This window comes from Oncorhynchus mykiss, chromosome 13 (assembly GCF_057628025.1).
Source record: "Oncorhynchus mykiss isolate SJ-2025 chromosome 13, ASM5762802v1, whole genome shotgun sequence".
Classification (NCBI taxonomy): Eukaryota; Metazoa; Chordata; class Actinopteri; order Salmoniformes; family Salmonidae; genus Oncorhynchus; species Oncorhynchus mykiss.
The window spans coordinates 15676673-15690242 of record NC_143034.1 but is presented as its reverse complement, the minus strand read 5'-3'; the positions used below and the strand labels follow the sequence as shown (position 1 = coordinate 15690242).

The 13570-nt window shown below is 54.7% G+C and overlaps 2 protein-coding genes across 2 annotated transcripts in view; both read left to right on the top strand.

Moving 5' to 3' along the window:
• On the top strand, positions 1–9100 carry LOC149978727 (sialoadhesin-like). Its single transcript, XM_090194599.1, has 8 exons — positions 1–208; positions 356–574; positions 702–1046; positions 1158–1379; positions 4511–4843; positions 4955–5176; positions 8412–8744; positions 8859–9100. Exons 1-8 carry the CDS (start codon positions 1–3, stop codon positions 9098–9100), a joined length of 2124 nt encoding a protein of 707 aa, XP_090050725.1.
• Positions 9101–9307: 207 nt separating this feature from the next.
• Positions 9308–13570, top strand: part of LOC118940092 (uncharacterized) — a 52486-nt gene continuing 48223 nt past the window's right edge. Inside the window, exons 1-5 of the mRNA XM_090194598.1 lie at positions 9308–9650; positions 9757–9984; positions 10124–10207; positions 10289–10456; positions 10568–10789. Coding sequence (XP_090050724.1) covers positions 9329–9650; positions 9757–9984; positions 10124–10207; positions 10289–10456; positions 10568–10789 — 1024 coding nt within the window. The 5' untranslated portion in view covers positions 9308–9328. The remainder of the gene's footprint in view (positions 9651–9756; positions 9985–10123; positions 10208–10288; positions 10457–10567; positions 10790–13570) is intronic.

Sequence of the window (13570 nt, the reverse complement as noted above, 5' to 3'; positions counted from 1 at the left end):
ATGGAGGCTGGTAAAGAACCTAAAGATCTAGGTCAGGACCCAGAGAATACAGGTCGTCTGGAGTATCATGGAGATAAGAAGAAAGACTGTACCCTGAGAATCACAGACCTGAGAGAGAGAGACTCAGCTACGTACAAGTTCAGATTATTAACAGATCAGGAAGGAGGGAGATATTCTGGAAGTCCTGGAGTCACTCTGTCTGTCACAGGTACAGTTACATTCTATATAGTTCAACTGTTGAATTTCATTTAGTGCAGGAAAAATGGTTTGTATTTATGTCTGTATAACATAGGATTTCGTCCATCTTTGTATTAGAGTGATGAAGGGATTTACAGTGATATTGTTTTTTCTCCAGGTCTTCAGTTGAAGGTGACTGGTGGACATCAGGATAAGACACTGACCTGTATCACCACCTGTACTCTGACTGACAACCCCACCTACATCTGGTACAAGAACGGACAACATCTAGATGAGAGCACCTCCCCCCAGTACAAATACTCAGTCTCCAATGACTATGATGCCAGTTATTCCTGTGCTGTAAAAGGCCATGAGGATCTCCACTCTCCTGCAGTGTGTGAGTGTTCATTTAATACATTATACTGTGTGTTGGTTTCACTATGAGAACTTGAGAGCTTTGAGCATCTCTAGAAAGAACTGAGAACACAATCCAATTGACCTCTTGTTATGTCACTGTGTTTCAGGTGTTCAGGGTCAGAGCTGCAGCAGAGTGAATTACACCAAGAGAATAATCTGTGTCTTGAAGGGGTCAACAGTGGACATATCCTGTACTTATGTTGGTTATTATTCCATCACATCATCATTCTGGTTTAGAAGTGATACGTTGACCCCTGAAGACCTAACCACAGACCCAGGGTATGCAGGTCGTGTGAAGTACACTGACAAAGAGACATGGAGAAACGAAGGTCCCTTCACCCTGAGAATCACAGATCTGAGAGACGAGGACTCAGCTGAGTATCGCTTCACTTTTAAAGCAAACAGCATTGAATGGGGTCAGAGTTTCCCAGGAACAACTCTGACTGTCACAGGTAATACTACACTGTATGATACAACTGTAAATCATAATGAATTACAGGAGAAAATATATTAACCATCCTGTTAACGCAGAGGTGTATGTGGTTTTATACATATTGTTTCAGGTCTGCAGGTGAAGGTGACTCCTGCTGCAGAGGGACAGAAGACACTGACCTGTATCACCACCTGTACTCTGACTGACAACCCCACCTACATCTGGTACAAGAACGGACAACATCTAGATGAGAGCACCTCCCCCCAGTACAAATACTCAGTCTCCAATGACTATGATGCCAGTTATTCCTGTGCTGTAAAAGGCCATGAGGACCTCCACTCTCCTGCAGTGTGTGAGTGTTCATTTAATACATTATACTGTGTGTTGGTTTCACTATGAGAACTTGAGAACTTTGACCACCACAGACAAGCTCACCCTGCCTGTTCTATTACACTGCCATCATATACAAAATATATGCAACACATTTTCCACCAACAGGTTTCTGTGCCAATGCAGCACACAACCAATAAACAAAGCATACTGACTTAAGACACTTCAATGTCATGGTTTGTGTTTTCAACACCACAATACATAGCCAATGTAAATCTGGACAAACAGAGAATACATCCCTCCCTACTGTAATGGTTTTCTTCATCTGAACGAGAGGCGGACCAAAGCGCAGCGTGGTTATTTTGACTCATGTTTTAATAAATCACTTCACATTAACAAACTAACAAAAACAAGAAACGTGAAAACCCAAAACAGCCCTATCTGGTGCAAAACACAGAGACAGGAACAATCACCCACAAACACACAGTGAAACCCAGGCTACCTAAGTATGATTCTCAATCAGAGACAACTAATGACACCTGCCTCTGATTGAGAACCATACTAGGCCGAAACATAGAAATACCCAAATCATAGAAAAACAAACACAGACTGCCCACCCCAACTCACGCCCTGACCATACTAAATAATGACAAAACAAAAGGAAATAAAGGTCAGAACGTGACAGTACCCCCCCCCCCCCCCCCCCCAAAGGTGCGGACTCCGGCTGCAAAACCTTGACCTATAGGGGAGGGTCTGGGTGGGCGTCTGTCCGCGGTGGTGGCTCTGGCGCGGGACGCGGACCCCACTTCATCATTGTCTTAGTCCGCCTTATTGTCCGCCTCCGTGGCTTTCTCACCATGGCCACCCTTCTCAATGACCCCACTGGACAGAGGGGCAGCTCGGGACAGAGGTGGGGCAGCTCGGGACAGAGGTGGGGCAGCTCGGGACAGAGGTGGGGCAGCTCGGGACAGAGGTGGGGCAGCTCGGGACAGAGGTGGGGCAGCTCGGGACAGAGATGGGGCAGCTCGGGACAGAGGTGGGGCAGCTCGGGACAGAGGTGGGGCAGCTCGGGACAGAGGTGGGGCAGCTCGGGACAGAGGTGGGACAGCTGCTCCGGACAGAGGTGGGACAGCTGCTCGGGACAGAGGTGGGACAGCTGCTCGGGACAGAGGGGCGGCTGCTCGGGACAGAGGGGCAGAAGCTCTGGACAGAGGGGCGGCAGCTCTGGACAGAGGGGCGGCAGCTCTGGACAGAGGGGCGGCAGCTCTGGACAGAGGGGCGGCGGCTCGGGACAGAGGGGCGGCGGCTCGGGACAGAGGGGCGGCGGCTCGGGACAGCGGGGCGGCTGCTCGGGACAGCGGGGCGGCGGCTCGGGACAGCGGGGCGGCTGCTCGGGACAGCGGGGCGGCGGCTCGGGACAGCGGGGCGGCTGCTCGGGACAGCGGGGCGGCTGCTCGGGACAGGGGGGCGGAAGCTCTGGACAGAGGGGCGGCAGCTCTGGAAAGAGGGGCGGCGGCTCGGGACACAGGGGCGGCGGCTCGGGACACAGGGGCGGCGGCTCGGGACAGAGGGGCGGCGGCTCGGGACAGAGGGGTGGCGGCTGTGGACAGAGGGGCGGCGGCTCGGGACAGAGGGGCTCTGGCGACCCTGGCTGACTGGCGGCACTGGTTGCCCCTGGCTGACTGGCGGCACTGGCGGCCCCTGGCTGACTGGCGGCACTGGCGGCCCCTGGCTGACTGGCGGCACTGGCGGCCCCTGGCTGACTGGCGGCACTGGCGGCCCATGGCTGACTGGCGGCACTGGCGGCGACGGGCGGCACTGGCGGCGCTGGGCAGACGGGCGGCACTGGGCAGACGGGCGGCACTGGCGGCGCTGGGCAGACGGGTGGCTCAGGCGGCGCTGGAGAGGAGGAAGGCTCTGGTAGCGCCGGAGAGGCGGGAGACTCCGGCAGCGCTGGAGAGGAGGGAGCCCCTGTAAGGATGGGCCGGAGAGACAGCCTGGTACGGGGGGCTGCCACCGGAGGGCTGGTGCGTGGAGGTGGTGACGGATAGACCGGGCCGTGCAGGCGCACTGGAGCTCTTGATCACCGAGCCTGCCCAACCTTACCCGGTTGAATGGTCCCGGTCGCCCTGCCAGTGCGGCGAGGTGGAATAGCCCGCACTGGGCTATGCAGGCGAACTGGGGACACCGTGCGCAAGGTTGGTGTCATGTAAGCCGGCCCAAGGAGACGCACTGGCGGCCAGATGCGTAGAGCCGGCTTCATGGCATTTGGCTCGACACTCAATCTAGCCCGGCCGATACGCGGAGCTGGAATATACCGCACCGGGCTATGCACCCGCACTTGGGACACCGTGCGCACCACTGCATAACACGGTGCCTGCCCGGTCTCTCTAGCCCCCCGGTAAGCACAGGGAGTTTGCTCAGGTCTCCTACCTGACATAGCCATACTCCCTGTTAGCCCCCCCCCCCAAGAAATTTTGGGGGCTGACTCTCGGGCTTCCATCCGCTCTGCCGTGCTAGTTCCTCATAATGCCACCTCTCTGCTTTTGCTGCCTCCAGCTCGGCCTTGGGGCGGCAATATTCTCCTGGCTCTGCCCAGGGTCCTTTCCCGTCTAGAATCTCCTCCCAAGTCCATTTCTCCAAGTAGTGCAGCCTCTCCCACTGCTGCTGCTGCTGCTCCTGCTGCTGCTGCCTCTGTTGCTTCTCCTGCTGCTGCAGATGAAATACTGTATATTCATTAGGTCCTAATCTATGGATTTCACATGACTGGGCAGGGTCACAACCATGGGTGGGCTTGGGAGGGCATAGGCCCACCCACTGGGGAGCAAAGCACAGCCAATCAGACTGAGGTTTTCCCAACAAAAGGGCTTTATCACAGACAGAATTACTCCTCAGTTTCATCAGCTGTCTGGGTGGCTGTTCTCAGATGATCCCGCAGGTGAAGAAGCCGGATGTGGAAATCCTGGGCTGAATGTAAAAAAACACACAATCCTCCCCAAAATAAAAACTAAATAGATCCCTAATACATCACTGTAAAACTGTATACAATGTATATCAGTGTTGGTTTCATTTTATAATATGAGAACTGTTAGCATTTCTAGATAGAACTGAGAATACAATCTGTTGACCTCTTGTTATGTCACTGTGTTTCAGGTGTTCAGGGTCAGAGCTGCAACAGAGTGACTTACACAGAGAGGAGAATCTGTGTCTTGAAGGGGTCAACAGTGGACATATCCTGTACTTATGTTGGTTATTATTCCACCACATCATCATTCTGGTTTAGAAGTGATAAGTCGACCCCTGAAGACCTAACCACAGACCCAGGGTATGCAGGTCGTGTGGAGAACACTGGAACATACAGAGGTCCCTTCACCCTGAGAATCACAGATCTGAGAGAGGAGGACTCAGCTGAGTATCGCTTCACTTTTAAAACAGACAACTTTGACTGGGGTCATAGTTTCCCAGGAACAACTCTGTCTGTCACAGGTAATACTACCCTGTATGATACAACTGTAAATCATATTGAATTACAGGAGAAAATATATTAACCATCCTGTTAACACAGAGGTGTATGTGGTTTTATACATATTGTTTCAGGTCTGCAGGTGAAGGTGACTCCTGCTGCAGAGGGACAGAAGACACTGACCTGTAGCACCACCTGTACTCTGACTGACAACCCCACCTACATCTGGTACAAGAACGGACAACATCTAGATGAGAGCACCTCCCCCCAGTACAAAGACCCAGTCTCCAGTAACTATGAAGACAGTTACTCCTGTGCTGTAAAAGGCCATGAGGATCTCCACTCTCCTGCAGTGTGTGAGTGTTTATTTATTAATAAGGGACAGATTGAAATTTACTGTGGGACGGGACAGGACTGGTCTTCAAAGTTTAAAATATTTTCACATGACCCTCCCCTTCTCCTGTAAAATAAAATAATGTTTACGACCACAAATAAGAATAACTGTAGCAACCTGCATTTATAAACGTGAATTCCGACTGATCGATGCCACGCAGGGCTACGGGCCAGAAGTTTGAGGGTTCCCGACCACCACAGACAAGCTCACCCTGCCTGTTCTATTACACTGCCATCATATACAAAATATATGCAACACATTTTCCACCAACAGGTTTCTTTGCCAATGCAGCACACAACCAATAAACAAAGCATACTGACTTAAGACACTTCAATGTCATGGTTTGTGTTTTCAACACCACAATACATAGACAATGTAAATCTGGACAAACATCCCTCCCTACTGTAATGGTTTTCTTCATCTGAACGAGAGGCGGACCAAAGCGCAGCGTGGTTATTTTGACTCATGTTTTAATAAATCACTTCACATTAACAATCTAACAAAAACAAGAAACGTGAAAACCCAAAACAGCCCTATCTGGTGCAAAACACAGAGACAGGAACAATCACCCACAAAAACAGTGAAACCCAGGCTACCTAAGTATGATTCTCAATCAGAGACAACTATTGACACCTGCCTCTGATTGAGAACCATACTAGGCCGAAACATAGAAATACCCAAATCATAGAAAAACAAACATAGACTGCCCACCCCAACTCACGCCCTGACCATACTAAATAATAACAAAACAAAGGAAATAAAAGGTCAGAACGTGACAGTACCCCCCCCAAAGGTGCGGACTCCGGCCGCAAAACCTTGACCTATAGGGGAGGGTCTAGGTGGGCGTCTGTCCGCGGTGGCGGCTCTGGCGCGGGACGCAGACCCCACTTCATCATTGTCTTAGTCCGCCTTATTGTCCACCTCCGTGGCTTTCTCACCATGGCCACCCTTCTCAATGACCCCACTGGACAGAGGGGCAGCTCGGGACAGAGGTGGGGCAGCTGCTCGGGACAGAGGTGGGACAGCTGCTCGGGACAGAGGTGGGACAGCTGCTCGGGACAGAGGGGCGGCTGCTCGGGACAGAGGGGCGGCTGCTCGGGACAGAGGGGCGGCTGCTCGGGACAGAGGGGCGGCTGCTCGGGACAGAGGGGCGGCTGCTCGGGACAGAGGGGCGGCTGCTCGGGACAGCGGGGCGGCTGCTCGGGACAGCGGGGCGGCTGCTCGGGACAGCGGGGCGGCTGCTCGGGACAGCGGGGCGGCTGCTCGGGACAGCGGGGCGGCTGCTCGGGACAGAGGGGCAGCTCGGGACAGAGGGGCGGCTGCTCGGGACAGCGGGGCGGCTGCTCGGGACAGAGGTGGGACAGCTGCTCGGGACAGAGGGGCGGCTGCTCGGGACAGAGGGGCGGCTGCTCAGGACAGCGGGGCGGCTGCTCGGGACAGCGGGCGGCTGCTCGGGACAGCGGGCGGCTGCTCGGGACAGAGGGGCGGCTGCTCGGGACAGCGGGGCGGCTGCTCAGGACAGAGGGGCAGCTCGGGACAGCGGGGCGGCTGCTCGGGACAGCGGGGCGGCTGCTCGGGACAGAGGGGCGGCTGCTCGGGACAGTGGGGCGGCTGCTCGGGACAGCGGGGCGGCTGCTCGGGACAGCGGGGCGGCTGCTCGGGACAGCGGGCGGCTGCTCGGGACAGAGGGGCGGCTGCTCGGGACAGAGGTGGGACAGCTGCTCGGGACAGAGGTGGGACAGCTGCTCGGGACAGAGGTGGGACAGCTGCTCGGGACAGAGGGGCGGCTGCTCGGGACAGAGGGGCGGCTGCTCAGGACAGCGGGGCGGCTGCTCGGGACAGAGGTGGGACGGCTGCTCGGGACAGAGGTGGGACAGCAGCTCGGGACAGAGGTGGGACAGCTGCTCGGGACAGAGGGGCGGCGGCTCGGGACAGAGTGGCGGCGGCTCGGGACAGAGGGGCGGCGGCTCGGGACAGAGGGGCGGCGGCTCGGGACAGAGGGGCGACGGCTCTGGGCTGAGGGGCTCTGGCGGCCCCTGGCTGACTGGCGGCACTGGCGGCCCCTGGCTGACTGGCGGCACTGGCGGCCCCTGGCTGACTGGCGGCACTGGCGGCCCCTGGCTGACTGGCGGCACTGGCGGCCCCTGGCTGACTGGCGGCACTGGCGGCCCCTGGCTGACTGGCGGCCCCTGGCTGACTGGCGGCCCCTGGCTGACTGGCGGCACTGGCGGCCCCTGGCTGACTGGCGGCACTGGCGGCCCCTGGCTGACGGGCGGCACTGGCGGCCCCTGACTGACGGGCGGCACTGGCGGCCCCTGGCTGACGGGCGGCACTGGCGGCCCCTGGCAGACGGGCGGCACTGACGGCGCTGGGCAGACGGGCGGCACTGGCGGCGCTGGGCAGACGGGTGGCTCAGGCGGCGCTGGAGAGGAGGAAGGCTCTGGTAGCGCCGGAGAGGCGGGAGACTCCGGCGGCGCTGGAGAGGAGGAAGGCTCTGGTAGTGCCGGAGAGGCGGGAAATTTTTGAGGCTGACTCTCGGGCTTCCATCCGCTCTGCCGTGCTAGTTCCTCATAATGCCGCCTCTCGTCTTTTGCTGCCTCCAGCTCGGCCTTGGGGCGGCAATATTCTCCTGGCTCTGCCCAGGGTCCTTTCCCGTCTAGAATCTCCTCCCAAGTCCATTTCTGCAAGTAGTGCAGCCTCTCCCACTGCTGCTGCTGCTGCTCCTGCTGCTGCTGCCTCTGTTGCTTCTCCTGCTGCTGCAGATTAAATACTGTATATTCATTAGGTCCTAATCTATGGATTTCACATGACTGGGCAGGGTCACAACCATGGGTGGGCTTGGGAGGGCATAGGCCCACCCACTGGGGAGCCAGGCACAGCCAATCAGACTGAGGTTTTCCCAACAAAAGGGCTTTATCACAGACAGAATTACTCCTCAGTTTCATCAGCTCTCTGGGTGGCTGTTCTCAGATGATCCTGCAGGTGAAGAAGCCGGATGTGGAAATCCTGGGATGAATGTAAAAAACACACAATCCTCCCCAAAATAAAAACTAAATAGATCCCTAATACATCACTGTAAAACTGTATACAATGTATATCAGTGTTGGTTTCATTTTATAATATGAGAACTGTTAGCATTTCTAGATAGAACTGAGAATACAATCTAGTTGACCTCTTGTTATGTCACTGTGTTTCAGGTGTTCAGGGTCAGAGCTGCAACAGAGTGACTTACACCAAGAGGAGAATCTGTGTCTTGAAGGGGTCAACAGTGGACATATCCTGTACTTATGTTGGTTATTATTCCACCACATCATCATTCTGGTTTAGAAGTGATAAGTCGACCCCTGAAGACCTCACCACAGGCCCAGGGTATGCAGGTCGTGTGAAGTACACTGGAACATACAGAGGTCCCTTCACCCTGAAAATCACAGATCTGAGAGAGGAGGACTCAGCTGAGTATCGCTTCACTTTTAAAGCAAACAACTTTGAATGGGGTCATAGTTTCCCAGGAACAACTCTGTCTGTCACAGGTAATAAATACTACACTGTATGATACAACTGTATATCATAATGAATTACAGGATAAATAAATTAACCATCCTGTTGACACAGAGGTGTATGTGGTTTTATACATATTGTTTCAGGTCTGCAGGTGAAGGTGACTCCTGCTGCAGAGGGACAGAAGACACTGACCTGTAGCACCACCTGTACTCTGACTGACAACCCCACCTACATCTGGTACAAGAACGGACAACATCTAGATGAGAGCACCTCCCCCAAGTACAAAGACCCAGTCTCCAGTAACCATGAAGACAGTTACTCCTGTGCTGTAAAAGGCCACGAGAATCTCCACTCTCCTGCAGTGTGTGAGTCTGAAATAAACTAGTATTTTATGTGGTATCATTTGGAACAAATAAGAATGGTTTTACTTTCTCTGTCAATATTCTTAACTAGATATATTGGAATGATAAACAGTTTTATAGATCTATGTCAATATATATATTGTTTATTATTCTAAATGAACCTGTCCAACACATCTATAACATTGAGTCTCATTATGGTTTCAGGAATTGATCAGTTCCATTTTGTTTCAGGTGTTGTGGGTGAGAGCTGTATGAATGTGACTTACACCCATCAGAGTATCTGTGCCTTGAAAGGGTCAACAGTGGACATATCCTGCTTTTACACACATCCCAGTTGGCATAACGTTACAGAAGTGTCCTGGTTCAACAAATGGAAGTCTGGTGTCACTAAAGACCTGAGCCTGAACCCAGAGTATGCAGATCGTGTGGAATACCATCAACAAACAGAAAAGGACTCCACCCTGAGAATCACAGACCTGAGAGAAAGTGACTCAACTGAGTACAAGTTCAGATTTACAACTGATGAGGCAAGATGGGGGTACAGCTTCCCTGGAACAACTCTGTCTGTCACAGGTAACACTGTATAGCACATTATAACGTTTTGAAGAGTCATGATGTTAATAATTAACTCAAACCAATTCTGAACCATGTACTCCTTTTTTGTTCTCCTTTAATTCAGGTTTTCAGGTGGAGGTGACTCCTAAATGGAGTTCAGAGTCGAAGACACTGTCCTGTATCACCACCTGTACTCTCAGTAACCCCAACCCCATCTATATCTGGTACAAGAACGGACAACATCTAGATGAGAGCACCTCCCCCCAGTACAAAGACCCAGTCTCCAGTAACAATGAAGACAGCTACTCCTGTGCTGTAAAAGGCCATGAGGATCTCCTCTCTCCTGCAGTGTGTGAGTGTTTCTTTATTAACAATACTGTTTAACCTCTCTGTGTGTTGGTTTCACTTTGAGAACTAGAGAACTTTTAGCATTTCTAGAAAGAACTGAGAATATAATCTAGTTGACCTCTTGTCATGTCACTGTGTTTCAGGTGTTCAGGGTCAGAGCTGCAAAAGAGTGACTTACACCAAGAGGAGAATCTGTGTCTTGAAGGGGTCAACAGTGGACATATCCTGTACTTATGTTGGTTATTATTCCACCACATCAACATTCTGGCTTAGAAGTGATAAGTCGACCCCTGTAAACCTAACCACAGACCCAGGGTATGCAGGTCGTGTGGAGTACACTGGAACATACAGAGGTCCCTTCACCCTGAGAATCACAGATCTGAGAGAGGAGGACTCAGCTGAGTATCGCTTCACTTTTAAAGCAAACAGCATTGAATGGGGTCATAGTTTCCCAGGAACAACTCTGTCTGTCACAGGTAATACTACCCTGTATGATACAACTGTAAATCATAATGAATTACAGGAAAAAATAAATGAACCATCCTGTTAACACAGAGGTGTATGTGGTTTTATACATATTGTTTCAGGTCTGCAGGTGAAGGTGACTCCTGCTGCAGAGGGACAGAAGACACTGACCTGTAGCACCACCTGTACTCTGACTGACAACCCCACCTACATCTGGTACAAGAACGGACAACATCTAGATGAGAGCACCTCCCCCCAGTACAAATACTCAGTCTCCAATGACTATGATGCCAGTTATTCCTGTGCTGTAAAAGGCCATGAGGACCTCCACTCTCCTGCAGTGTGTGAGTGTTCATTTAATACATTATACTGTGTGTTGGTTTCACTATGAGAACTTGAGAACTTTGACCACCACAGACAAGCTCACCCTGCCTGTTCTATTACACTGCCATCATATACAAAATATATGCAACACATTTTCCACCAACAGGTTTCTGTGCCAATGCAGCACACAACCAATAAACAAAGCATACTGACTTAAGACACTTCAATGTCATGGTTTGTGTTTTCAACACCACAATACATAGCCAATGTAAATCTGGACAAACAGAGAATACATCCCTCCCTACTGTAATGGTTTTCTTCATCTGAACGAGAGGCGGACCAAAGCGCAGCGTGGTTATTTTGACTCATGTTTTAATAAATCACTTCACATTAACAAACTAACAAAAACAAGAAACGTGAAAACCCAAAACAGCCCTATCTGGTGCAAAACACAGAGACAGGAACAATCACCCACAAACACACAGTGAAACCCAGGCTACCTAAGTATGATTCTCAATCAGAGACAACTAATGACACCTGCCTCTGATTGAGAACCATACTAGGCCGAAACATAGAAATACCCAAATCATAGAAAAACAAACACAGACTGCCCACCCCAACTCACGCCCTGACCATACTAAATAATGACAAAACAAAAGGAAATAAAGGTCAGAACGTGACAGTACCCCCCCCCCCCCCCCCCCAAAGGTGCGGACTCCGGCTGCAAAACCTTGACCTATAGGGGAGGGTCTGGGTGGGCGTCTGTCCGCGGTGGTGGCTCTGGCGCGGGACGCGGACCCCACTTCATCATTGTCTTAGTCCGCCTTATTGTCCGCCTCCGTGGCTTTCTCACCATGGCCACCCTTCTCAATGACCCCACTGGACAGAGGGGCAGCTCGGGACAGAGGTGGGGCAGCTCGGGACAGAGGTGGGGCAGCTCGGGACAGAGGTGGGGCAGCTCGGGACAGAGGTGGGGCAGCTCGGGACAGAGATGGGGCAGCTCGGGACAGAGGTGGGGCAGCTCGGGACAGAGGTGGGGCAGCTCGGGACAGAGGTGGGGCAGCTCGGGACAGAGGTGGGGCAGCTCGGGACAGAGGTGGGACAGCTGCTCCGGACAGAGGTGGGACAGCTGCTCGGGACAGAGGTGGGACAGCTGCTCGGGACAGAGGGGCGGCTGCTCGGGACAGAGGGGCAGAAGCTCTGGACAGAGGGGCGGCAGCTCTGGACAGAGGGGCGGCAGCTCTGGACAGAGGGGCGGCAGCTCTGGACAGAGGGGCGGCGGCTCGGGACAGAGGGGCGGCGGCTCGGGACAGAGGGGCGGCGGCTCGGGACAGCGGGGCGGCTGCTCGGGACAGCGGGGCGGCGGCTCGGGACAGCGGGGCGGCGGCTCGGGACAGCGGGGCGGCTGCTCGGGACAGCGGGGCGGCTGCTCGGGACAGGGGGGCGGAAGCTCTGGACAGAGGGGCGGCAGCTCTGGAAAGAGGGGCGGCGGCTCGGGACACAGGGGCGGCGGCTCGGGACACAGGGGCGGCGGCTCGGGACAGAGGGGCGGCGGCTCGGGACAGAGGGGTGGCGGCTGTGGACAGAGGGGCGGCGGCTCGGGACAGAGGGGCTCTGGCGACCCTGGCTGACTGGCGGCACTGGTTGCCCCTGGCTGACTGGCGGCACTGGCGGCCCCTGGCTGACTGGCGGCACTGGCGGCCCCTGGCTGACTGGCGGCACTGGCGGCCCCTGGCTGACTGGCGGCACTGGCGGCCCATGGCTGACTGGCGGCACTGGCGGCGACGGGCGGCACTGGCGGCGCTGGGCAGACGGGCGGCACTGGGCAGACGGGCGGCACTGGCGGCGCTGGGCAGACGGGTGGCTCAGGCGGCGCTGGAGAGGAGGAAGGCTCTGGTAGCGCCGGAGAGGCGGGAGACTCCGGCAGCGCTGGAGAGGAGGGAGCCCCTGTAAGGATGGGCCGGAGAGACAGCCTGGTACGGGGGGCTGCCACCGGAGGGCTGGTGCGTGGAGGTGGTGACGGATAGACCGGGCCGTGCAGGCGCACTGGAGCTCTTGATCACCGAGCCTGCCCAACCTTACCCGGTTGAATGGTCCCGGTCGCCCTGCCAGTGCGGCGAGGTGGAATAGCCCGCACTGGGCTATGCAGGCGAACTGGGGACACCGTGCGCAAGGTTGGTGTCATGTAAGCCGGCCCAAGGAGACGCACTGGCGGCCAGATGCGTAGAGCCGGCTTCATGGCATTTGGCTCGACACTCAATCTAGCCCGGCCGATACGCGGAGCTGGAATATACCGCACCGGGCTATGCACCCGCACTTGGGACACCGTGCGCACCACTGCATAACACGGTGCCTGCCCGGTCTCTCTAGCCCCCCGGTAAGCACAGGGAGTTTGCTCAGGTCTCCTACCTGACATAGCCATACTCCCTGTTAGCCCCCCCCCCCAAGAAATTTTGGGGGCTGACTCTCGGGCTTCCATCCGCTCTGCCGTGCTAGTTCCTCATAATGCCACCTCTCTGCTTTTGCTGCCTCCAGCTCGGCCTTGGGGCGGCAATATTCTCCTGGCTCTGCCCAGGGTCCTTTCCCGTCTAGAATCTCCTCCCAAGTCCATTTCTCCAAGTAGTGCAGCCTCTCCCACTGCTGCTGCTGCTGCTCCTGCTGCTGCTGCCTCTGTTGCTTCTCCTGCTGCTGCAGATGAAATACTGTATATTCATTAGGTCCTAATCTATGGATTTCACATGACTGGGCAGGGTCACAACCATGGGTGGGCTTGGGAGGGCATAGGCCCACCCACTGGGGAG